The sequence below is a fragment of the Pseudoliparis swirei genome, chromosome 10 (assembly GCF_029220125.1).
Source record: "Pseudoliparis swirei isolate HS2019 ecotype Mariana Trench chromosome 10, NWPU_hadal_v1, whole genome shotgun sequence".
Lineage (NCBI taxonomy): Eukaryota > Metazoa > Chordata > Actinopteri > Perciformes > Liparidae > Pseudoliparis > Pseudoliparis swirei.
The window spans coordinates 698,993-723,393 of record NC_079397.1 but is presented as its reverse complement, the minus strand read 5'-3'; the positions used below and the strand labels follow the sequence as shown (position 1 = coordinate 723,393).

At 54.6% G+C, this 24,401-nt stretch overlaps 1 protein-coding gene across 1 annotated transcript in view; it reads left to right on the top strand.

Moving 5' to 3' along the window:
* lrp6 (low density lipoprotein receptor-related protein 6) overlaps nt 1–24,236 on the top strand; it is a 37,223-nt gene extending 12,987 nt beyond the window's left edge. The window contains 17 exon segments of the mRNA XM_056425435.1: nt 1,255–1,471; nt 1,691–1,980; nt 2,063–2,289; nt 3,357–3,541; nt 4,524–4,850; nt 6,569–6,771; nt 6,849–7,060; nt 8,620–8,810; nt 9,363–9,523; nt 9,526–9,574; nt 11,865–11,990; nt 12,066–12,302; nt 13,466–13,576; nt 14,741–14,959; nt 15,043–15,179; nt 21,071–21,168; nt 22,600–24,236. Coding sequence (XP_056281410.1) covers nt 1,255–1,471; nt 1,691–1,980; nt 2,063–2,289; nt 3,357–3,541; nt 4,524–4,850; nt 6,569–6,771; nt 6,849–7,060; nt 8,620–8,810; nt 9,363–9,523; nt 9,526–9,574; nt 11,865–11,990; nt 12,066–12,302; nt 13,466–13,576; nt 14,741–14,959; nt 15,043–15,179; nt 21,071–21,168; nt 22,600–22,897 — 3,288 coding nt within the window. The 3' untranslated portion in view covers nt 22,898–24,236.
* Nucleotides 24,237–24,401: the final 165 nt, after the last annotated feature.

Sequence of the window (24,401 nt, the reverse complement as noted above, 5' to 3'; positions counted from 1 at the left end):
GAGGAGGAAAGAAAGAGAGGAGGAGGAGTCTGTGGATTATCTGATAGATTACAGCCGATGTTGTTTAGCTTGTTGCTTCTAATTAGCAGCAAACTGCTGTCTGTCCTCCTCTCTGTCCTCCTCTCTGTCCTCCTCTCTCTCCTCCTCTCTGTCCTCCTCTCTCTCCTCCTCTCTGGCCTCCTCTCTGTCCTCCTCTCTCCTCCTCTCTGTCCTCCTCTCTGTCCTCCTCTCTCTCTCCCTCTCTCCTCCTCTCTGTCCTCCTCTCTGTCCTCCTCTCTGTCCTCCTCTCTCTCCTCTCTCCTCCTCTCTGTCCTCCTCTCTGTCCTCCTCTCTGTCCTCCTCTCTGTCCTCCTCTCTGTCCTCCTCTCTGTCCTCTCTGTCCTCCTCTCTCCTCCTCTCTCCTCCTCTCTGTCCTCCTCTCTGTCCTCCTCTCTGTCCTCCTCTCTCTCCTCCTCTCTCTCCTCCTCTCTCCTCCTCTCTGTCCTCCTCTCTGTCCTCCTCTGTCCTCCTCTCTGTCCTCCTCTCTGTCCTCCTCTCTGTCCTCCTCTCTGTCCTCCTCTCTGTCCTCCTCTCTGTCCTCCTCTCTGTCCTCCTCTCTGTCCTCCTCTCTCTCTCCTCCTCTCTGTCCTCCTCTCTGTCCTCCTCCTCTCTCTCTGTCCTCCTCTCTGTCCTCTCTGTCCTCCTCTGTCCTCTCTGTCCTCCTCTCTCTCCTCCTCTCTGTCCTCCTCTCTCTCCTCCTCTCCTCCTCTCTCCTCCTCTGTCCTCCTCTCTGTCCTCTCTCTCCTCCTCTCTGTCCTCCTCTCTGTCCTCCTCTCTGTCCTCCTCTCTGTCCTCCTCTCTCCTCCTCTCTCCTCCTCTCTCCTCCTCTCTGTCCTCCTCCTCTCTGTCCTCCTTCTCTCCTCCTCTCTCTCCTCCTTCTCTCTCCTCCTGTCTGTCCTCTCTCCTCCTCTCTGTCCTCCTCTCTGTCCTCCTCTGTCCTCCTCTCTGTCCTCCTCTCTGTCCTCCTCTCTGTCCTCCTCTGTCCTCCTCTCTGTCCTCCTCTCTGTCCTCCTCTGTCCTCCTCTCTGTCCTCCTCTCTGTCCTCCTCTCTGTCCTCCTCTCTGTCCTCCTCTCTGTCCTCCTCTCTCTCCTCCTCTGTCCTCCTCTCTCTCCTCCTCTCTCTCCTCCTCTCTGTCCTCCTCTCTCTCCTCCTCTCTCCTCCTCTCTGTCCTCCTGTCTGCCTCTGACCCGTCTGTCTGCCTGTCTGTCTGCCAGGTGATGGCCCTGGACGGGTCTGGCCGCCGTGTCCTGCTGGAGGACAAGCTGCCGCACATCTTCGGCTTCACGCTGCTGGGCGACTTCATCTACTGGACGGACTGGCAGCGGCGCAGCATCGAGCGCGTGCACAAGGCCACGGCTGCGAGGGAGGTCCTCGTGGACCAGCTGCCCGACCTCATGGGCCTGAAGGCCGCCTACGTGCACCAGACCTTCGGTGAGTCCGGGCCGGAGACTCGTCTTCTTCAGCTGCTGTGTGTGTGTGGGGGGGGGACAGATACTCAGACCTTCAGAACGTGTCTCTGGTGAGGCTGAACACCTTTAGCATTGAAGCTAGTTTAGCTTAGCATGAAGACTGGAAGCAGAGGGAAAGAGCTGCTAGCTTAGCATAGTGCTCACTGATTGGGTGAATATTGATGAAGCCCCGCCCCCCCAGGTACCAACCCGTGTGCCGAGAGCAACGGCGGCTGCAGCCACCTGTGCCTGTACCGGCCTCAGGGGGTCCAGTGCGGCTGCCCCGTGGGCCTGGAGCTGGTGGCCGACATGCGGACCTGCATCGTGCCCGAGGCCTTCCTGCTGTTCTCGCGCCACACCGACATCCGCCGCATCTCCCTGGAGACCAACAACAACAACGTGGCCATCCCGCTCACCGGCGTCAAGGAGGCCTCGGCGCTCGACTTCGACGTCACCGACAACCGGATCTACTGGACCGACATCACGCTGAAGGTGAGCGGCGCTCGGGACGCCCGGTTCCGGTCCGACGGGCCGGCGGCCGACCTCTCACCGCCCGGTCTCGCCCCGCACGCAGACCATCAGCCGCGCCTTCATGAACGGCAGCGCCCTGGAGCACGTGGTGGAGTTCGGTCTGGACTACCCGGAGGGGATGGCGGTGGACTGGCTGGGGAAGAACCTGTACTGGGCCGACACCGGCACCAACCGCATCGAGGTGGCCAAGCTGGACGGACAGCACCGGCAGGTCCTGGTCTGGAAGGACCTGGACAGCCCTCGAGCGCTGGCCCTGGACCCGGCTGAAGGGTGAGGACCACAAGAGAGGGACCGGCTCACTCTGTTTCTTAAATAGCTAGTTTAGCTTAGCATAAAGACTGGAAGCAGCTAGCTTAGCATAAAGACTGGAAGCAGCTAGTTTAGCATAAAGACTGGAAGCAGCTAGCTTAGCATAAAGACTGGAAGTTGTTAGTTTAGCTTAGCATAAAGACTGGAAGTTGTTAGTTTAGCTTAGCATAAAGACTGGAAGCAGCTAGCTTAGCATAAAGACTGGAAGCAGCTAGTTTAGCATAAAGACTGGAAGCAGCTAGTTTAGCTTAGCAATAAGACTGGAAGCAACTAGTTTAGCATAAAGACTGGAAGTTGTTGGTTTAGCTTAGCATAAAGACTGGAAGTTGTTGGTTTAGCTTAGCATAAAGACTGGAAGTTGTTAGTTTAGCTTAGCAATAAGAGCTTAGCATAAAGACTGGAAGCAGCTAGCTTAGCATAAAGACTGGAAGCAGCTAGTTTAGCATAAAGACTGGAAGCAGCTAGTTTAGCATAAAGACTGGAAGCAGCTAGTTTAGCATAAAGACTGGAAGCAGCTAGTTTAGCTTAGCATAAAGACTGGAAGCAGCTAGTTTAGCTTAGCAATAAGAGCTTAGCATAAAGACTGGAAGCAGCAAGCTTAGCATAAAGACTGGAAGCAGCTAGTTTAGCTTAGCATAAAGACTGGAAGCAACTAGTTTAGCTTAGCATAAAGACTGGAAGCAGCTAGTTTAGCTTAGCAATAAGACTGGAAGCAGCTAGCTTAGCATAAAGACTGGAAGCAGCTAGTTTAGCTTAGCAATAAGACTGGAAGCAGCTAGTTTAGCATAAAGACTGGAAGCAGCTAGTTTAGCATAAAGACTGGATTCAGAGGGAAATAGCTAGCTTAGTATAACGCCTGGAAGCAGCTAGTTTAGCTTAGCATTAAGACTGGAACGAGTGATTGATTCAGAGGGAAGTGGCTAGCTTAGCGTAGCCCTGTGCAGTAGGAACAGCTGTCGCTCTGTGTATTTTACCCACAATGCCCCAGCGGGGCCCCTCGGGCCCACTGACTGGTTCCCGGTCCTCAGGTACATGTACTGGACCGAGTGGGGCGGGAAGCCCAAGATCGACCGCGCGGCGATGGACGGGACGGGCCGCCTCACGCTGGTGGCCGACGTGGGCCGAGCCAACGGGCTCACCATCGACTACGCGGAGCGGCGCCTCTACTGGACGGACCTGGACACGACGCTCATCGAGTCCGCCAACATGCTGGGTGGGTGGACCAGACCTCATGTCCTCCTCATGTCCTCATGTCCTCCTCATGACCTCATGTCCTCATGACCTCATGTCCTCATGTCCTCCTCATGACCTCATGTCCTCATGACCTCCTCATGTCCTCCTCATGACCTCATGTCCTCCTCATGACCTCATGTCCTCCTCATGTCCTCATGTCCTCCTCATGACCTCATGTCCTCCTCATGACCTCCTCATGTCCTCCTCATGTCCTCCTCATGTCCTCATGTCCTCCTCATGTCCTCATGACCTCCTCATGACCTCATGTCCTCCTCATGACCTCATGTCCTCCTCATGACCTCATGTCCTCCTCATGTCCTCATGTCCTCCTCATGTCCTCCTCATGACCTCCTCATGTCCTCCTCATGTCCTCCTCATGTCCTCCTCATGACCTCATGTCCTCCTCATGTCCTCCTCATGTCCTCCTCATGTCCTCCTCATGACCTCATGTCCTCCTCATGACCTCATGTCCTCCTCATGTCCTCCTCATGACCTCATGTCCTCCTCATGTCCTCATGTCCTCATGACCTCATGTCCTCCTCATGTCCTCATGTCCTCCTCATGACCTCATGTCCTCATGACCTCATGTCCTCATGTCCTCCTCATGACCTCATGTCCTCATGTCCTCCTCATGACCTCATGTCCTCCTCATGACCTCATGTCCTCCTCATGACCTCATGACCTCATGTCCTCATGTCCTCATGACCTCATGTCCTCCTCATGACCTCATGTCCTCCTCATGACCTCATGTCCTCCTCATGACCTCCTCATGACCTCATGTCCTCCTCATGTCCTCCTCTCCTCTGGTGTCCTCCTCTGGTGTCCTCCTTTCATGTCCTCCTCTCCTCATGTCCTCCTCTCCTGTCCTCTGGTGTCCTCCTCATGTCCTCCTGTCCTCTGGTGTCCTCCTCTCATGTCCTCGTCTCCTGTCCTCATGTCCTCCTGTCCTCTGGCATCTCCAGGTCAGGACCGCGAGGTGATAGCAGACGACCTGCCCCACCCCTTCGGCCTGACCCAGTACCAGGACTACATCTACTGGACCGACTGGAGCCAGCGCAGCATCGAGCGGGCCAACAAGACCAGCGGCCAGAACCGGACCGTGATTCAGGGACACCTGGACTACGTGATGGACATCCTGGTGTTCCACTCGTCCCGCCAGGGTGGCTGGAACGCCTGCGCCGCCACCAACGGCCACTGCTCACACCTCTGCCTGGCTGTGCCAATCACAGGCTTCGTCTGCGGATGCCCCGCCCACTTCTCCCTCAACCCCGACAACAAGACCTGCAGCGGTGAATATATATATATTAGGGCTGTGAAACGATTAAAAATTTTAATCGGGTTAATCACAGGTTTTTGTGGATTAATCATGATTAATCACATATTACCGATATTCTCTGTATATTTTGTGAGAACATAGAGATTTATGACAAAAGACGGATATATACATTTATACATTCTTCTATACAATGGTGCTGCAACTCAGCAGTTATTTAGCAGTTTTCTTCCATATGGAACATTAATACATCTTCATCCTAAACAGAATGTTTAACCCTCCTGTTGCCTTAGGGTCAATTTGACCCCATTCAATGTTTAATGTCGGTGTGCTTTGGGGTCAATTTGACCCCAGGCTGTTTTCACTGTGTCAAACATATAAGAAATATCAACTTTTTTATTTATTTAAAGGGCTATTTAGGTAGTCAACAAACAAACATAAAGTACCTCACACTTAAACTTGGGAAGCAATATTAATTCTAATAATTTTCTGGAGGTTTTAATTGCTGGGGTCAAATTGACCCTGAGGGTAAAATATGTTAGTAAATGTAAAGGTAACAGGAGGGTTAAACAGAACATGTTTCTCTTGTTTGTCAACCATTAACTCCACCATGACACAATCTAAAGGCCTCTAGTCTTCCTCTAGCAGCTGCTGAGGCAAACTGACTGTGTGGGTTTTCTTCATGAACTGGGCCGTGATGAAAGGACGGCGGGACACCGCTGCAAAGCTGAAACCTCACCGGCCGGACAGGTGGACAGATTGACAAGTGACTTTCTTTTGCTCGGTCCCGATGCGCGCACGGAGCTCTGTGGTGCGAGGCGGAGATCGATAAGTGTTAACGCAACGCGAAGAGACAGAAATGACATGCTGCTGTGGAGATACGATCAACAACAGGCGTTTAGTTTAATAAAAGAACAAGGCGTGCTATAGAGAACATGCCAGGGGCGGGCCAATCTCTTTAATGTCATGCGATCTATCGACACTACGCGCGATCGACTGGCAGGTCGCGATCGACGTGTTGAGACCCTGATCTACAGGAAGTAGAAGTCGTCACAAGGTTTCCGTAGGTGAACCTGCGGAAGGATCATTACCGATGAACAGACCGTCTGCATGAGGCGGACAGAGTTCAGATTGAAGTGGTGCATTGGAGCTCATTTTGCAAGTGACTTTCTTCGTCGATGTGCGCGCTGCGCGGCATCCGAGCTCTGCGGCGCGCGAGACGGAGATCGGAGTCGTGTTAACGCGACACTAGAGACAGAATGACACGCTGCTGGAGAGACGACCAACAACAGACGGATTGGAAGCTCATTCTGCGCATGCGTTAAATGCGTTAAAAAAAAAAAAAAATTTAAACCTGTAATTTAATTAACTGAGTTAACGTGTTATTTTTCACAGCACTAATATAGTTATTATATATATAGTTATTAAATATATAGTTATTATATATATATATAGCTATTAAATATATAGTTATTATTATATATAGTTCTTAAATATATAGTTATATATATAGTTCTTAAATATATATATCGCTATTAAATATATAGTTATTAAATATATAGTTATTATATATATAGCTATTAAATATATAGTTATTATATATATAGCTATTAAATATATATATAGTTATTATATATATATAGTTATTTCATTTATAGTTAATAGACCCCGTCCCTCTTGGTCCTGTCCCGGTCCTCTTGGTCCTGGTCCTGACCCGGTCCTCTTGTCCTGCAGCCCCCACCTCCTTCCTGCTGTTCAGCCAGAAGACGGCCATCAACCGCATGGTGATGGACGAGCAGCAGAGCCCCGACATCATCCTGCCCATCCACAGCCTGAGGAGCGTCCGGGCGCTGGACTACGACCCGCTGGACCGCCAGCTGTACTGGATCGACTCCAAGCAGAACCTGATCCGCCGTGCCCAGGAGGACGGGAACCAGGTAGGGAACCGGGGCCGGGCATCCCGTGGGCCCCGTCCACGAGGGCCCCGCCTCTGAACGTGTCTCTGCTCCCCCAGAGTACCACGGTGGTCTCCAGCTCCCTGGGGGGGCCCAGCCAGGGCCTGCAGCTGTACGACCTGAGCATCGACATCTACAGCCGCTTCATCTACTGGACCAGCGAGGTCACCAACGTCATCAACGTCACGCGCACCGACGGCAGCCGGGTGGGGGTGGTGCTGAGGGGGGAGCACGACAAGCCCCGCGCCATCGTGGTCAACCCGGAGAGAGGGTGGGTGTCCCGAGTCTCATTGTCCCCACTCAGTGTCCCCACTCAGTGTCCCCACTCAGTGTCCTCCACTCAGTGTCCTCCACTCATTGTCCCCACTCATTGTCCCCACTCAGTGTCCTCCACTCATTGTCCTCCACTCAGTGTCCCCACTCAGTGTCCTCCACTCAGTGTCCTCCACTCAGTGTCCTCCACTCAGTGTCCCCACTCAGTGTCCTCCACTCAGTGTCCTCCACTCAGTGTCCCCACTCAGTGTCCTCCACTCAGTGTCCCCACTCAGTGTCCTCCACTCAGTGTCCCCACTCAGTGTCCTCCACTCAGTGTCCTCCACTCAGTGTCCTCCACTCAGTGTCCCCACTCAGTGTCCTCCACTCAGTGTCCTCCACTCAGTGTCCTCCACTCAGTGTCCTCCACTCAGTGTCCCCACTCAGTGTCCTCCACTCAGTGTCCTCCACTCAGTGTCCTCCACTCAGTGTCCTCCACTCAGTGTCCTCCACTCATTGTCTCCACTCAGTGTCCTCCACTCAGTGTCCTCCACTCAGTGTCCTCCACTCAGTGTCCTCCACTCATTGTCTCCACTCAGTGTCCTCCACTCAGTGTCTCCACTCAGTGTCCTCCACTCAGTGTCTCCACTCAGTGTCCTCCACTCAGTGTCCTCCACTCAGTGTCCTCCACTCAGTGTCTCCACTCAGTGTCTCCACTCAGTGTCCTCCACTCATTGTCTCCACTCAGTGTCCTCCACTCAGTGTCTCCACTCAGTGTCCTCCACTCAGTGTCCTCCACTCAGTGTCCCCACTCATTGTCCTCCACTCAGTGTCCCCACTCAGTGTCCTCCACTCAGTGTCCCCACTCAGTGTCCCCACTCAGTGTCCTCCACTCAGTGTCCCCACTCAGTGTCCCCACTCAGTGTCCTCCACTCAGTGTCCTCCACTCATTGTCCTCCACTCAGTGTCCCCACTCAGTGTCCTCCACTCATTGTCCCCACTCAGTGTCCCCACTCAGTGTCCCCACTCAGTGTCCCCACTCATTGTCCTCCACTCAGTGTCCTCCACTCAGTGTCCTCCACTCAGTGTCCCCACTCATTGTCCCCACTCAGTGTCCTCCACTCATTGTCCCCACTCAGTGTCCTCCACTCAGTGTCCTCCACTCAGTGTCCTCCACTCATTGTCCTCCACTCAGTGTCCTCCACTCAGTGTCCTCCACTCAGTGTCCTCCACTCAGTGTCCTCCACTCATTGTCCCCACTCAGTGTCCTCCACTCAGTGTCCTCCACTCAGTGTCCTCCACTCAGTGTCCTCCACTCAGTGTCCCCACTCATTGTCCCCACTCAGTGTCCTCCACTCAGTGTCCCCACTCAGTGTCCTCCACTCAGTGTCTCCACTCATTGTCCCCACTCAGTGTCCTCCACTCAGTGTCCTCCACTCAGTGTCCTCCACTCATTGTCCCCACTCAGTGTCCCCCACGTAGCTCCTCTACGTAGCTCCTCCACGTAGCTCCTTCGGTGCAGGTTCTCCGATGTTCCGAGGTGGAGAACCGACGGTTCCTGTGGTTCTTGTGCTGCAGGTACATGTACTTCACCAACCTGCTGGAGCGCTCCCCAAAGATCGAGCGCGCGGCGCTGGACGGGACGGAGCGCGAGGTTCTGTTCTTCAGCGGCCTGGGGAAGCCCGTGGCGCTGGCCATCGACAACCAGCTGGGGAAGCTGTTCTGGGCGGACTCGGACCTGCGGCGCATCGAGAGCAGCGACCTGTCGGGTGAGCCTGCGTTGGCGTAGCTTAGCGTAGCTTAGCTTAGCATAGCGTAAAGAACGACAACACATATCAAATGTAGTTTTATTGCAGCTGAATGGCAGAAATATCTGTAAAATTGTGAATTAACATTGTTATACTTCAGGTTTTGAGCAGATTAAACACAAAGTATTGATGCTAAGCTAGTTTACAGTCTGTGTGCTAAGCTAAGCTACGTAGCTTCACATGTTGCTACAGACTTCTTCAGAGGTCTGACCTCAGCACATTCCTGAGATTCTCTGAGCTCAACGCAGGCCCACAGGAATGTGTGGGAGAGGGTTCAGGGGAGTCCTGGTTCAGGGCTTAAAGGCAGACTACATCCAGACCAGGACCAGCAGGACTACAAACCCCTCAGAGTTTAACCTATATGTACCATGATTATGACGTGTTGTATACGGTGTCATACTCGTCTCTGTGGAGCTGACAGTGCCTCCCCCCTCCCCACCTCAGTTTCTCACCCATTTGGTTGCCTCTGACCCTTTTGGCCCGACCACCTTGTTCTTTAACCTCGACCTTCAGGAGCCAATCGCATCGTGATGGCCGACTCCAACATCCTGCAGCCGGTGGGCCTGACGGTGTTCGGGGACCACCTGTACTGGATCGACAAGCAGCAGCAGATGATCGAGAGGATCCACAAGACCAGCAGGGAGGGAGCACAGGATCAGGGCCGCATGAGCATACTGAGCTGGGGGGCATCCACGCGGTGCACGAGCTGGACATGAGGGAGTACAGTGAGTCTGGGGGGGGCATGAGGGAGTACAGTGAGTCTGGGGGCATGAGGGTACAGTGAGTCTGGGGGGCATGAGGGAGTACAGTGAGTCTGGGGGCATGAGGGAGTACAGTGAGTCTGGGGGCATGAGGGAGTACAGTGAGTCTGGGGGGGCAGGAGGGAGTAGAGTGAGGCTGGGGGGCATGAGGGAGCACAGTGAGTCTGGGGGCATGAGGGAGTACAGTGAGTCTGGGGGCATGAGGGAGTACAGAGAGTCTGGGGCATGAGGGTACAGAGAGTCTGGGGGCATGAGGGAGTACAGAGAGTCTGGGGGGCATGAGGAGTACAGTGAGTCTGGGGGCATGAGGGAGTACAGTGAGTCTGGGGGCATGAGGGAGTACAGTGAGTCTGGGGGGCATGAGGGAGTACAGTGAGTCTGGGGGCATGAGGGAGTACAGTGAGTCTGGGGGGCATGAGGGAGTACAGTGAGTCTGGGGGCATGAGGGAGTACAGTGAGTCTGGGGGGCATGAGGGAGTACAGTGAGTCTGGGGGCATGAGGGAGTACAGTGAGTCTGGGGGCATGAGGGGTACAGTGAGTCTGGGGGGCATGAGGGAGTACAGTGAGTCTGGGGGCATGAGGGAGTACAGTGAGTCTGGGGGGCATGAGGGTACAGTGAGTCTGGGGGCATGAGGGAGTACAGTGAGTCTGGGGGCATGAGGGAGTACAGTGAGTCTGGGGGGCATGAGGGAGTACAGTGAGTCTGGGGGCATGAGGGAGTACAGTGAGTCTGGGGGGGGGCATGAGGGAGTACAGAGAGTCTGGGGGCATGAGGGAGTACAGTGAGTCTGGGGGGCATGAGGGAGTACAGTGAGTCTGGGGGGCATGAGGGAGTACAGTGAGTCTGGGGGCATGAGGGAGTACAGAGAGTCTGGGGGGCATGAGGGAGTACAGTGAGTCTGGGGGGGGGCATGAGGGAGTACAGTGAGTCTGGGGGGGGGCATGAGGGAGTACAGTGAGTCTGGGGGCATGAGGGAGTACAGTGAGTCTGGGGGCATGAGGGAGTACAGAGAGTCTGGGGGGCATGAGGGAGTACAGTGAGTCTGGGGGCATGAGGGAGTACAGAGAGTCTGGGGGCATGAGGAGTACAGAGAGTCTGGGGGCATGAGGGTACAGAGAGTCTGGGGGGCATGAGGGAGTACAGAGAGTCTGGGGGCATGAGGGAGTACAGAGAGTCTGGGGGGCATGAGGAGTACAGAGAGTCTGGGGGCATGAGGTACAGAGAGTCTGGGGGGCATGAGGGAGTACAGTGAGTCTGGGGGGGGCATGAGGGAGTACAGAGAGTCTGGGGGGGGGCATGAGGGAGTACAGGGAGTATGGGGGCATGAGGGAGTACAGAGAGTCTGGGGGCATGAGGGAGTACAGAGAGTCTGGGGGGCATGAGGGTACAGAGAGTATGGGGGGCATGAGGGAGTACAGTGAGTCTGGGGGGCATGAGGGAGTACAGTGAGTCTGGGGGCATGAGGGAGTACAGTGAGTCTGGGGGGCATGAGGGAGTACAGTGAGTCTGGGGGCATGAGGGAGTACAGTGAGTCTGGGGGGCATGAGGGAGTACAGTGAGTCTGGGGGGCATGAGGGAGTACAGTGAGTCTGGGGGGCATGAGGGAGTACAGTGAGTCTGGGGGGCATGAGGGGTACAGTGAGTCTGGGGGCATGAGGGAGTACAGTGAGTCTGGGGGGCATGAGGAGTACAGTGAGTCTGGGGGCATGAGGGAGTACAGTGAGTCTGGGGGGCATGAGGGAGTACAGTGAGTCTGGGGGCATGAGGGAGTACAGTGAGTCTGGGGGCATGAGGGAGTACAGTGAGTCTGGGGGGCATGAGGGAGTACAGTGAGTCTGGGGGGCATGAGGGAGTACAGTGAGTCTGGGGGCATGAGGAGTACAGTGAGTCTGGGGGCATGAGGGAGTACAGTGAGTCTGGGGGCATGAGGGAGTACAGTGAGTCTGGGGGGCATGAGGGAGTACAGTGAGTCTGGGGGGGGCATGAGGGAGTACAGTGAGTCTGGGGGGGGCATGAGGGAGTACAGAGAGTATGGGGGGGGGCATGAGGGAGTACAGTGAGTCTGGGGGGGGCATGAGGGAGTACAGTGAGTCTGGGGGGGGCATGAGGGAGTACAGTGAGTCTGGGGGGGGGCATGAGGGAGTACAGAGAGTATGGGGGGGCATGAGGGAGTACAGAGAGTATGGGGGGGGGCATGAGGGAGTACAGAGAGTCTGGGGGGCGTGACCTGTGTTTGACCTCTACCCCCCCAGGTAAACACCCGTGTACCTGGGATAACGGCGGCTGCTCCCACATCTGCCTCGTGAAGGGCGACGGGACGACCCGCTGCTCGTGTCCCGTCCACCTGGTGCTGCTGCAGGACGAGCTCTCCTGTGGAGGTTAGCCCTGGTCCTGGACTCTACTGGTCCTGGACTCTACTGATCCCGGTCTGACCCGTCTCCTGCCCCCCCCAGAGCCCCCCACCTGCTCCCCGGAGCAGTTCTCGTGCTCCTCCGGCGAGGTGGACTGCATCCCCGAGGCGTGGCGCTGCGACGGCTACGCCGAGTGCGACGACGGCAGCGACGAGGCGGCCTGCCCGCTGTGCTCGGGGGCGGAGTTTCAATGTGACAGCCGGCAGTGTGTGAGCGCCGCGCTGCGCTGCGACGGGGCGGCGGACTGCCAGGACCGGTCCGACGAGGGCCGCTGTGAGGGTATGTATACATTCATATATATATATACATTCATATATATAATATACATTCATATATATATACATTCATATATATAATATACATTCATATATAACACAGATATATACATTCATATACAGGACTGTCTCAGAAAATTAGAATATTGTGATAAAGTTCTTTATTTTCTGTAATGCAATTAAAAAAACAAAAATGTCATGCATTCTGGATTCATTACAAATCAACTGAAATATTGCAAGCCTTTTATTCTTTTAATATTGCTGATTATGGCTTACAGCTTAAGAAAACTCTAAAATCCTATCTCATAAAATTTTAATATTTCCTCAGACCAAGTAAAAAAAAAGATTTATAACAGCTGAGTGTTTGTCAAGGCTCAGGAAACCCTTGCAGGTGTTTGAGTTAATTAGACAATTCAAGTGATTTGTTTAATACCCTACTAGTATACTTTTTCATGATATTCTAATATTTAGAGATAGGATATTTGAGTTTTCTTAAGCTGTAAGCCATAATCAGCAATAAATCAGAATAAAAGGCTTGCAATATTTCAGTTGATTTGTAATGAATCCAGAATGCATGACATTTTTGTTTTTTTAATTGCATTACAGAAAATAAAGAACTTCATCACAATATTCTAATTTTCTGAGACAGTCCTGTATATACATTCATATATATAATATATATACATTCATATATATAATATACATTCATATATCAGAATCAGAATCAGAAACAGTTTTATTGCCAGGAATGTTTACACAAACGAGGAATTTTTTTTGGCGGAAGGTGCAACATTTGGACATGACAAACAAACAACAATCAACACGACAGAAAGACAACAAATAATGTGAAAGTGTTTGGGTGTGTGCTTCAAGTGGTGTGTTTTAGTTAAAAGTGTATGTTACACGTTAACATTCATATATATATAATATACATTCATATATATATAATATGCATTCATATATATAATATACATTCATATATATACATTCATATATATACATTCATACATATAATATATATACATTCATATATATAATATATATACATTCATATATAATACAGATATATACATTCATATATATAATATATGATATATATCATATATTATATATATATATATATAACCTGGTCTTAAGGTGGTCTGAACGGTCCTCTTGTCCCCCCAGTCCGCTGCCCTCCAGACCAGTTCTCCTGCTCTAGCGGTCAGTGCATCGGGAAGCACAAGAAGTGTGACCACAACACGGACTGCACAGACAACTCTGACGAGATCGGCTGCTGTGAGTCCAGATACACATGTTCAATACCATCAACACGATCAATACCATGAACACGATCAATCCCATGAACACGATCAATCCCATGAACACGATCAATCCCATCAACACGATCAATACCATCAACACGATCAATCCCATGAACACGATCAATACCATGAACACGATCAATACCATGAACACGATCAATCCCATGAACACGATCAATACCATGAACACGATCAATACCATGAACACGATCAATACCATGAACACGATCAATACCATGAACACGATCAATACCATCAACACGATCAATCCCATGAACACGATCAATCCCATCAACATGATCAATACCATCAACACGATCAATACCATGAACACGATCAATACCATCAACACGATCAATCCCATGAACACGATCAATACCATCAACACGATCAATCCCATGAACACGATCAATCCCATCAACATGATCAATCCCATGAACACGATCAATCCCATCAACATGATCAATCCCATGAACACGATCAATCCCATCAACACGATCAATACCATGAACACGATCAATACCATGAAAACGATCAATACCATCAACACGATCAATACCATCAACACGATCAATACCATCAACACGATCAATCCCATGAACACGATCAATCCCATCAACACGATCAATCCCATGAACACGATCAATCCCATCAACATGATCAATCCCATGAACACGATCAATCCCATCAACATGATCAATCCCATGAACACGATCAATCCCATCAACACGATCAATACCATGAACACGATCAATACCATGAAAACGATCAATACCATCAACACGATCAATACCATCAACACGATCAATACCATCAACACGATCAATCCCATGAACACGATCAATCCCATCAACATGATCAATACCATCAACACGATCAATACCATGAACACGATCAATACCATCAACACGATCAATCCCATGAACACGATCAATACCATCAACACGATCAATCCCATGAACACGATCAATCCCATCAACACGATCAATACCATCAACACGATCAATCCCATGAACACGATCAATCCCATCAACACGATCAATCCCATCAACACGATCAATCCCATCAACACGATCAATACCATCAACACGATCAATCCCGTGAACACGATCAACCGATTGGTTCCCTGTGCCCTCAGACCCGACGGAGGAGCCCCCGCCCCCCTCCTCCCACGCCGTGGGCTCAGTTGTGGGCGTGGTTCTGGCGCTGCTGCTGGTGGGCGCCGTGTACTTCGTGTGCCGGCGCGTCCTCTGCCCTCGGCTGAAGGACGACGGCGAGACGGCGGCCACCGACTTCGCGGCCCACGGGCCGGCGCCGCTGCCGCTGGGCTACGTGCCGCAGCCCGGCTCGCTGCCGGGTGGGACGCCGCGCCCCCGCCGCCACCACGCCACCGCCGGCCGCACCGGGCGCCACGCTGACGCCTCTGTTTTCCCCCCGCAGGCATGTCCAGGGGGAAGTCCGTGATTGGCTCCCTCAGCATCGTGGGCGGGAGCGGCGGGCCGCCGTACGACCGCGCCCACGTCACGGGGGCGTCGTCCAGCAGCTCGTCCAGCACCAAGGGGACGTACTTCCCCCCGGTAAGTCTCTGGCGTCCCGGTTCGTCTCTGGTGTACCGGTAAGTCTCTGGCGTCCCGGTTCGTCTCTGGCGTACCGGTACGTCCTGGTACGTCCCGTTTCGTCTCTGGCATCCCGGTTCGTCTCTGGCATCCCGGTTCGTCTCTGGCGTCCCGGTAAGTCTCTGGCGTCCCGGTAAGTCTCTGGCGTCCCGGTTCGTCTCTGGTGTACCGGTATGTCCCGGTTCGTCTCTGGCGTCCCGGTAAGTCTCTGGCGTCCCGGTTCGTCTCTGGCATCCCGGTTCGTCTCTGGCGTCCTGGTACGTCTCTGGCGTCCCGGTTCGTCTCTGGCGTCCCGGTTCGTCTCGCGCCCCGAATGCGTCTCTGGCGTCCCGGTTCGTCTCTGGCGTCCCGGTTCGTCTCTGGCGTCCCGGTTCGTCTCTGGCGTCCCGGTTCGTCTCCGGCGTCCCGGTACGTCTCTGGCGTCCCGGTTCGTCTCTGGCATCCCGGTTCGTCTCTGGCGTCTCGGTTCGTCTCTGGCGTCCCGGTTCGTCTCTGGCGTACCGGTATGTCCCGGTTCGTCTCTGGCGTCCCGGTTCGTCTCTGGCGTCCCGGTAAGTCTCTGGCGTCCCGGTAAGTCTCTGGCGTCCCGGTTCGTCTCCGGCGTCCCGGTACGTCTCTGGCATCCCGGTTCGTCTCCGGCGTCCCGGTTCGTCTCTGGCGTCCCGGTTCGTCTCTGGCGTCCCGGTTCGTCTCTGGCGTCCCGGTAAGTCTCTGGCGTCCCGGTTCGTCTCTGGCGTCCCGGTTCGTCTCTGGCGTACCGGTACGTCCCGGTTCGTTTCTGGCGTCCCGGTTCGTCTCTGGCGTCCCGGTTCGTCTCTGGCGTCGCGGTACGTCTCTGGCGTCCCGGTAAGTCTCTGGCGTCCCGGTTCGTCTCTGGCGTCCCGGTTCGTCTCTGGCGTCCCGGTTCGTCTCTGGCGTCCCGGTACGTCCTGGTACGTCCCGGTTCGTCATTGGCGTACCGGTACGTCCCGTTTCGTCTCTGGCGTCCCGGTTCGTCTTTGGCGTACCGGTACGTCCCGTTTCGTCTCTGGCGTCCCGGTTCGTCTCTGGCGTCCCGGTAAGTCTCTGGCATCCCGGTTCGTTTCTGGCGTCCCGGTACGTCTCTGGCGTCCTGGTATGTCCCGGTTCGTCTCTCGCATCCCGGTTCGTCTCTGGCGTCCCGGTAAGTCTCTGGCGTCCCGGTTCGTCTCCGGCGTCCCGGTACGTCTCTGGCATCCCGGTTCGTCTCTGGCGTCCCGGTAAGTCTCTGGCGTCCCGGTTCGTCTCCGGCGTCCCGGTACGTCTCTGGCATCCCGGTAAGTCTCTGGCGTCCCGGTTCGTCTCTGGCGTCCCGGTTCGTCTCTGGCGTACCGGTTCGTCTCTGGCGTCCCGGTTCGTCTCTGGCGTCGGTAAGTCTCAGCGTCCGCGTCTCTGGCGTCCCGGTTCGTCTCTGGCGTCCCGGTTCGTCTCTGGCGTCCCGGTTCGTCTCTGGCGTCCCGGTTCGTCTCCGGCGTCCCGGTACGTCTCTGGCGTCCGGTTCGTCTCTGGCATCCCGGTTCGTCTCTGGCGTCTCGGTTCGTCTCTGGCGTCCCGGTTCGTCTCTGGCGTACCGGTATGTCCCGGTTCGTCTCTGGCGTCCCGGTTCGTCTCTGGCGTCCCGGTAAGTCTCTGGCGTCCCGGTAAGTCTCTGGCGTCCCGGTTCGTCTCCGGCGTCCCGGTTCGTCTCCGGCATCCCGGTTCGTCTCCGGCGTCCCGGTTCGTCTCTGGCGTCCCGGTTCGTCTCTGGCGTCCCGGTAAGTCTCTGGCGTCCCGGTTCGTCTCTGGCGTCCCGGTTCGTCTCTGGCGTACCGGTACGTCCCGGTTCGTTTCTGGCGTCCCGGTTCGTCTCTGGCGTCCCGGTTCGTCTCTGGCGTCCCGGTAAGTCTCTGGCGTCCCGGTTCGTCTCTGGCGTCCCGGTTCGTCTCTGGCGTCCCGGTTCGTCTCTGGCGTCCCGGTACGTCCTGGTACGTCCCGGTTCGTCATTGGCGTACCGGTACGTCCCGTTTCGTCTCTGGCGTCCCGGTTCGTCTTTGGCGTGCAGTACGTCCGTTTCGTCTCTGGCGTCCCGGTTCGTCTCTGGCGTCCCGGTAAGTCTCTGGCATCCCGGTTCGTTTCTGGCGTCCCGGTACGTCTCTGGCGTCCTGGTATGTCCCGGTTCGTCTCTCGCATCCCGGTTCGTCTCTGGCGTCCCGGTAAGTCTCTGGCGTCCCGGTTCGTCTCCGGCGTCCCGATGCGTCTCTGGCATCCCGGTTCGTCTCTGGCGTCCCGGTAAGTCTCTGGCGTCCCGGTTCGTCTCCGGCGTCCCGGTACGTCTCTGGCATCCCGGTAAGTCTCTGGCGTCCCGGTTCGTCTCTGGCGTGTACGTCCCGTTTCGTCTCTGGCGTCCCGGTTCGTCTCTGGCGTCCCGGTAAGTCTCTGGCGTCCCGGTTCGTCTCCGGCGTCTCGGTTCGTCTCTGGCGTCCCGGTTCGTCTCTGGCGTACCGGTAAGTCTCTGGCGTCCCGGTTCGTCTCTGGCGTCCCGGTTCGTCTCTGGCGTCCCGGTAAGTCTCTGGCATCCCGGTTCGTCTCTGGCGTACCGGTAAGTCTCTGGCGTCCCGGTTCGTCTCTGGCGTCCCGGTTCGTCTCTGGCGTCCCGGTTCGTCTCTGGCGTACCGGTACGTCCCGGTTCGTTTCTGGCGTCCCGGTTCGTCTCTGGCGTCCCGGTTCGTCTCTGGCGTCCCGGTACGTCTCTGGCGTCCCGGTAAGTCTCTGGCGTCCCGGTACGTCTCTGGCATCCCGGTTCGTCTCTGGCGTCCCGGTTCGTCTCTGGCGTCCCGGTACGTCCTGGTACGTCCCGGTTCGTCATTGGCGTACCGGTACGTCCCGTTTCGTCTCTGGCGTCCCGATTCGTCTTTGGCGTGCAATGCGTCCGTTCGTCTCTGGCGTCCCGGTTCGTCTCTGGCGTCCCGGTAAGTCTCTGGCATCCCGGTTCGTTTCTGGCGTCCCGGTACGTCTCTGGCGTCCTGGTATGTCCCGGTTCGTCTCTCGCATCCCGGTTCGTCTCTGGCGTCCCGGTAAGTCTCTGGCGTCCCGGTTCGTCTCCGGCGTCCCGGTACGTCTCTGGCATCCCGGTTCGTCTCTGGCGTCCCGGTAAGTCTCTGGCGTCCCGGTTCGTCTCCGGCGTCCCGGTAAGTCTCTGGCGTCCCGGTTCGTCTCTGGCGTCCCGGTTCGTCTCTGGCGTACCGGTACGTCCCGTTTCGTCTCTGGCGTCCCGGTTCGTCTCTGGCGTCCCGGTAAGTCTCTGGCGTCCCGGTTCGTCTCCGGCGTCTCGGTTCGTCTCTGGCGTCCCGGTTCGTCTCTGGCGTCCCGGTTCGTCTCTGGCGTCCCGGTAAGTCTCTGGCATCCCGGTTCGTCTCTGGCGTACCGGTAAGTCTCTGGCGTCCCGGTTCGTCTCTGGCGTCCCGGTTCGTCTCTGGCGTCCCGGTAAGTCTCTGGCATCCCGGTTCGTCTCTGGCGTACCGGTAAGTCTCTGGCGTCGGTTCGTCTCAGCGTCGGTTCGTCCGGCGTCGATGCGTCTCTCTGGCGTCCCGGTAAGTCTCTGGCGTCCCGGTTCGTCTCCGGCGTGCATCGCATCAGTTCGTCTCTGGCGTCCCGGTTCGTCTCTGGCGTCCGGTTCGTCTCTGGCGTCGGTTCGTCTCTGGCGTCGCGGTACGTCTCTGGCATCCCGGTCGTCTCTGGCGTCGGTTCGTCTCTGGCGTCATCGTACGTCCTGGCGTTCTTCTGGCGTCCCGGTTCGTCTCTGGCGTCCCGGTTCGTCTCTGGCGTCCCGGTAAGTCTCTGGCGTCCCGGTTCGTCTCTGGCGTCCCGGTACGTCTCTGGCATCCCGGTTCGTCTCTGGCGTCCCGGTTCGTCTCTGGCGTCCCGGTACGTCCTGGTACGTCTGGCGATCTTAGCCTGGTTCGTCTCTGGCGTCCGGTTCGTCTTTGGCGTGCGTCTCTACGCCCCGGTAATCTCTGGCGTCCCGGTTCGTCTCTGGCGTCCCGGTAAGTCTCTGGCATCCCGGTTCGTTTCTGGCATCCCGGTACGTCTCTGGCGTCCTGGTATGTCCCGGTTCGTCTTTGGCGTACCGGTACGTCCCGTTTCGTCTCTGGCGTCCCGGTTCGTCTCTGGCGTCCCGGTAAGTCTCTGGCATCCCGGTTCGTCTCTGGCATCCGGCACGTCTCTGGCGCTCTGGCGTCCGGTTCGTCTCGGCGTCGGTTCGTCTCTGGCGTCGGTAAGTCTCTGGCGTCCCGTTGCGTCTCTGGCGTCGCACGTCTCTGGCATCGGTTCGTCTCTGGCGTCCCGGTAAGTCTCTGGCGTCCCGGTTCGTCTCCGGCGTCCCGGTACGTCTCTGGCATCCCGGTAAGTCTCTGGCGTCCCGGTTCGTCTCTGGCGTCCCGGTTCGTCTCTGGCGTGCACGCCCCGTTCGTCTCTGGCGTCCCGGTTCGTCTCTGGCGTCCCGGTAAGTCTCTGGCGTCCCGGTTCGTCTCCGGCGTCTCGGTTCGTCTCTGGCGTCCCGGTTCGTCTCTGGCGTACCGGTAAGTCTCTGGCGTCCCGGTTCGTCTCTGGCGTCCCGGTTCGTCTCTGGCGTCCCGGTAAGTCTCTGGCGTACCGGTAAGTCTCTGGCGTCCCGGTTCGTCTCTGGCGTCCCGGTTCGTCTCTGGCGTCCCGGTAAGTCTCTGGCGTCCCGGTTCGTCTCTGGCGTCCCGGTTCGTTTCTGGCGTCCCGGTTCGTCTCTGGCGTCCCGGTTCGTCTCTGGCGTCGGTAAGTCTCTGTCCCGGTTCGTTTCTGGCGTCCCGGTTCGTCTCTGGCATCCCGGTTCGTCTCTGGCGTCCCGGTACGTCTCTGGCGTCCCGGTAAGTCTCTGGCCCGTCTCTGGCGTCCCGGTTCACGTCTCTGGCATCCCGTAAGTCTCTGGCGTCCCGTTCGTCTCTGGCGTCCCGGTTCGTCATTGGCGCGATACGTCCGTTCGTCTCTGGCGTCGGTTCGTCTTTGCTGCAGTGCGTCCATTCGTCTCTGGCGTCCCGGTTCGTCTCTGGCGTCCCGGTAAGTCTCTGGCATCCTGGTTCGTTTCTGGCGTCCCGTTCGTCTCTGGCGTCCTGGTATGTCGGTTCGTCTCTGCATCCCGGTTCGTCTCTGGCGTCGGTAAGTCTCTGGCGTCGGTTCCGTCTCCGGCGTCCCGGTACGTCTCTGGCATCCCGGTTCGTCTCTGGCGTCCCGGTAAGTCTCTGGCGTCGGTTCGTCTCCGGCGTCCCGGTCTCTGGCATCGGTAAGTCTCTGGCGTCCCGTCGTCTCTGCGTCCCGGTTCGTCTCTGGCGTCCGGTTCGTCTCTGGCGTCCCGTTCGTCTCTGGCGTCCCGTAAGTCTCTGGCGTCCAGTTCGTCTCCGTCTCTCGGTTCGTCTCTGGCGTCCCGTTCGTCTCTGGCGTCCAGTCCTCTGGCGTCGGTTCGTCTCTGGCGTCCCGGTTCTCTCTCGCGTCGGTAAGTCTCTGCATCCCGGTTCGTCTCTGGCGTACCGGTAAGTCTCTGGCGTCCCGGTCGTCTCCGGCGTCGACGTCTCTGGCGTCGGTAAGTCTCTGGCGTCCGGTTCGTCTCCAGCGTCCCGATGCGTCTCTGGCATCGGTTCGTCTCTGGCGTGCAGTGCGTCAGTTCGTCTCTGGCGTACGCACGTCCGTCTGGCGTCTCGCTCTCCCGGTAAGTCTCTGGCGTCCCGGTTCGTCTCCGGCGTACCGGTATGTCCCGGTTCGTCTCTGGCGTCCCGGTGCGTCCCGGTACGTCCCGGTACGTCTCCTCCGTGTCTCACTCGTCTCCTCCTCAGGTGCTGAACCCTCCTCCCTCTCCAGCGACGGTTCGCTCTCAGTACACGATGGAGTTCGGTTACTCCTCCAACAGCCCCTCAACACAGAGGTCCTACAGGTACCACTGTCTCATCAATGTCTCTTTATCTCTTCTCTCTCTTCTCTCTCATCTCATCTCTTCTCATCTCTCTCATCTCTTCTCTCTCATCTCTTCTCTCTCATCTCTTCTCTCTCATCTCTTCTCTCTCTTCTCTCTCATCCTCCCTTCTCTGTCTTCTCTCTCTTCTCTCTCATCCTCCCTTCTCTCTCATTCTCCCTTCTCTCTTCTCTCTTCTCTCTCTTCTCTCTTCTCTCTTCTCTCTCTTATCTCTTATCTCTCTTCTGTCTCTTATCTCTTCTCTCTCTTCTCTCTCTTATCTCTCTTCTCTCTTCTCTCTCTTCTCTCTCTCTCTTCTCTCTCTTCTCTCTTCTCTCTTCTCTCTCTTATCTCTTCTCTCTCTTCTGTCTCTTATCTCTTCTCTCTCTCTTCTCTCTCTCTCTTCTCTCTCTCTCTCTCTCTCTCTTATCTCTTATTCTCTCTTCTCTATTCTCTCTTATTCTCTCTCTTCTCTCTCTCTCTCTTCTCTCTTCTCTCTTATCTCTCTTCTCTCTCTCTCTTTTCTCTCTTCTCTCTCTCTCTCTTATCTCTCTCTCTTTTCTCTCTTCTCTTCTCTCTCTTCTCTCATCTCTTCTCTCTCTCTTCTCTCTTCTCTGTTCTCTCTTCTCTCTTCTCTCTTCTCTCTTCTCTCTTCTCTCTTCTCTGTTCTCTCTTCTCTCTTCTCTCTTCTCTCTTCTCTCTTCTCTGTTCTCTCTTCTCTCTCTTCTCTCTTCTCTCTCTCATCTCTCTTATTCTCTCTCTTCTCTCTTCTCTCTTCTCTCTTCTCTCTTCTCTCTTCTCTCTTATCTCTTATTCTCTCTTCTCTCTCATATCTCTTCTCTCTCTTCTCTTCTCATCTCTCTCATCTCTCCTCTCTCTCTCTCTTATTCTCTCTTCTCTCTTCTTCTCTCTCTCTCTCTCTCTCTCTCATATCTCTTATCTCTCTTCTCTCTTCTCTCTTATCTCTTCTCTCTCTTCTTATCTCTTATCTCTCTTCTCTTCTCTCTTCTCTCTCTTCTCTCTTCTCTCTCTTCTCTCTCTTATCTCTTATTCTCTCTTCTCTCTTCTGTCTCTTATCTCTTCTCTCTCTTCTCTCTTTTCTCTCTTCTCTCATCTCTTCTCTCTCTTCTCTCTTCTCTCTCTTCTCTTATTCTCTCTTCTCTCTCTTATCTCTTATTCTCTCTTCTCTTATCTCTTCTCTCTCATCTCTTCTCTCTCTTCTCTCTTTTCTCTCTTCTCTCATCTCTTCTCTCTCTTCTCTTCTCTCTTCTCTCTCTTCTCTCTTCTCTCTCTTCTCTCTTTTCTCTCTTCTCTCATCTCTTCTCTCTCTTCTCTCTTCTCTCTCTTCTCTTCTCGTCTCACGTTGTTTCTCATGAGTCGTGCTGAACTTCCCGTGTCGTGTTTCCTCTCCAGCTACCGTCCCTACACTTACCGACACTTTGCCCCGCCCACCACGCCCTGCAGCACCGACGTGTGCGACAGCGACTACACGCCGGGCCTCCGGGCTCCGCCCACATCCGGCGCCGCCCGAGGATACGGCAGCGACCCGCAGTACGACTCGGAGCCGTTCCCGCCGCCGCCCACGCCGCGCAGCCAGTACCTGTCGGCGGAGGAGAACTGTGAGAGCTGCCCGCCGTCGCCCTTCACGGAGCGCAGCTACGCCCACCACCTGTACCCGCCGCCGCCATCGCCCTGCACCGACTCCTCCTGAGCCCCGCCCCCTGGACCGGAGGAGCGCCATCGCCCTCCTGAGCCCCGCCCCCTGGACCGGAGGAGCGCCATCGCCCTCCTGAGCCCCGCCCCCTGTACATAAGGAGCCGAGGAGGAGGAGGACATTGTACATTGACAAAGAGCATATTTATATATTTTCTATACAGCGTTTAATGATGATGTCATAGAGGTTTGTATTCAGACATTTGTACATTTTTTTAAGAAAAGGTTTTATTAAAATCATCATGAATATAAGTTGCCTTGGAGGAGGAGGAGGAGGAGGCTGTAGTTACATGTAAAATGGAAAAAAGGCTGCGTGACAACATGGTACTTTACATGTGACCCTGTCATGTGACCCCGTCATGTGACCCTGACACTTCTCAATGTTTTGGATGTTTTTTCCTCTCGTTTTTCTTCTGAAGACAATACTCCTCTTGTTGTTGTTGTTGTTGTTTGTCCTTCAGGGCCTCCGTACGCTCCACTGAAGGAGACGCATCGAGCGTCATGTGACCGGGGTCCTCCGGTGTTGCGTTTCTTTAGTTCCCCCTGAACACGACCGCGTGCCTTCAGTTCCACGTCACGTTGTCTAATAGATGTTCTCTAAGGAACCCTCAACAGAACCCTCAACAGAACCAGAACCCACTCGATGATCCAGAGTATTTTTGTACCACATGTTGTGTAGATATCGTATTTATAACTCAGAAGTTGTTCTTCATCGCTTCATTCCCTCGTCTTCAGATTCACTCTTTATACTTCAAACGTTCAGCGACAATCAGAACCATGTAGACGACGGAACCGTGCAGACGACGGAACCGTGCAGACAGAACCGTGCAGACAACAACCGTGCAGACAACAGAACCGTGCAGACAACGGAACCGTGTAGACAACAGAACCGTGCAGACAACGGAACCGTGTAGACAACAGAACCGTGTTTTAATCTGTGCCTAACGATCTGTTGGCTCGGAGGTCAAAGGTCAACGATCCATTTCTTTTTTTTGCTTCTCGTGAGTCGACGCTTTCTAACTTCCTGTTGTCTCCGTTTAACGTCCTGTTTGGATGTTTTTTAGCTTCCTGTTTGGATGGTTTTAACTTCCTGTTGGATGTTTTTTAACTTCCTGTTGGAACGTTTTCACGTTTGTTGTTACCAGCATGAATCTGACAATCTTAATGTTTACACGTTAATTTCTTTAATGACATAAAAACGTCGTCGGTCTTCATGAGATGTTTTAATTTAAAGAAACCGGTGAAATAATCTGAGAAGGTAATTATGAATAAAAATCAGTCAAAGTATCAGTGAGCTGGTTATTGTTCTATATTTAAATAAAACTGTATTAACAAAGTGTAATCTCAAAGGACGTTATTTAACTTACACTTTAGAGTTACACATTCAGTGTTATACAAGTTCTATAATTAAGCTGTTTACCTGGACACAGGTTGTGATCCCAGCTTCCTGGACAGTACTTAAGTATATATATATGTATGTATATATATGTAGATATATATAT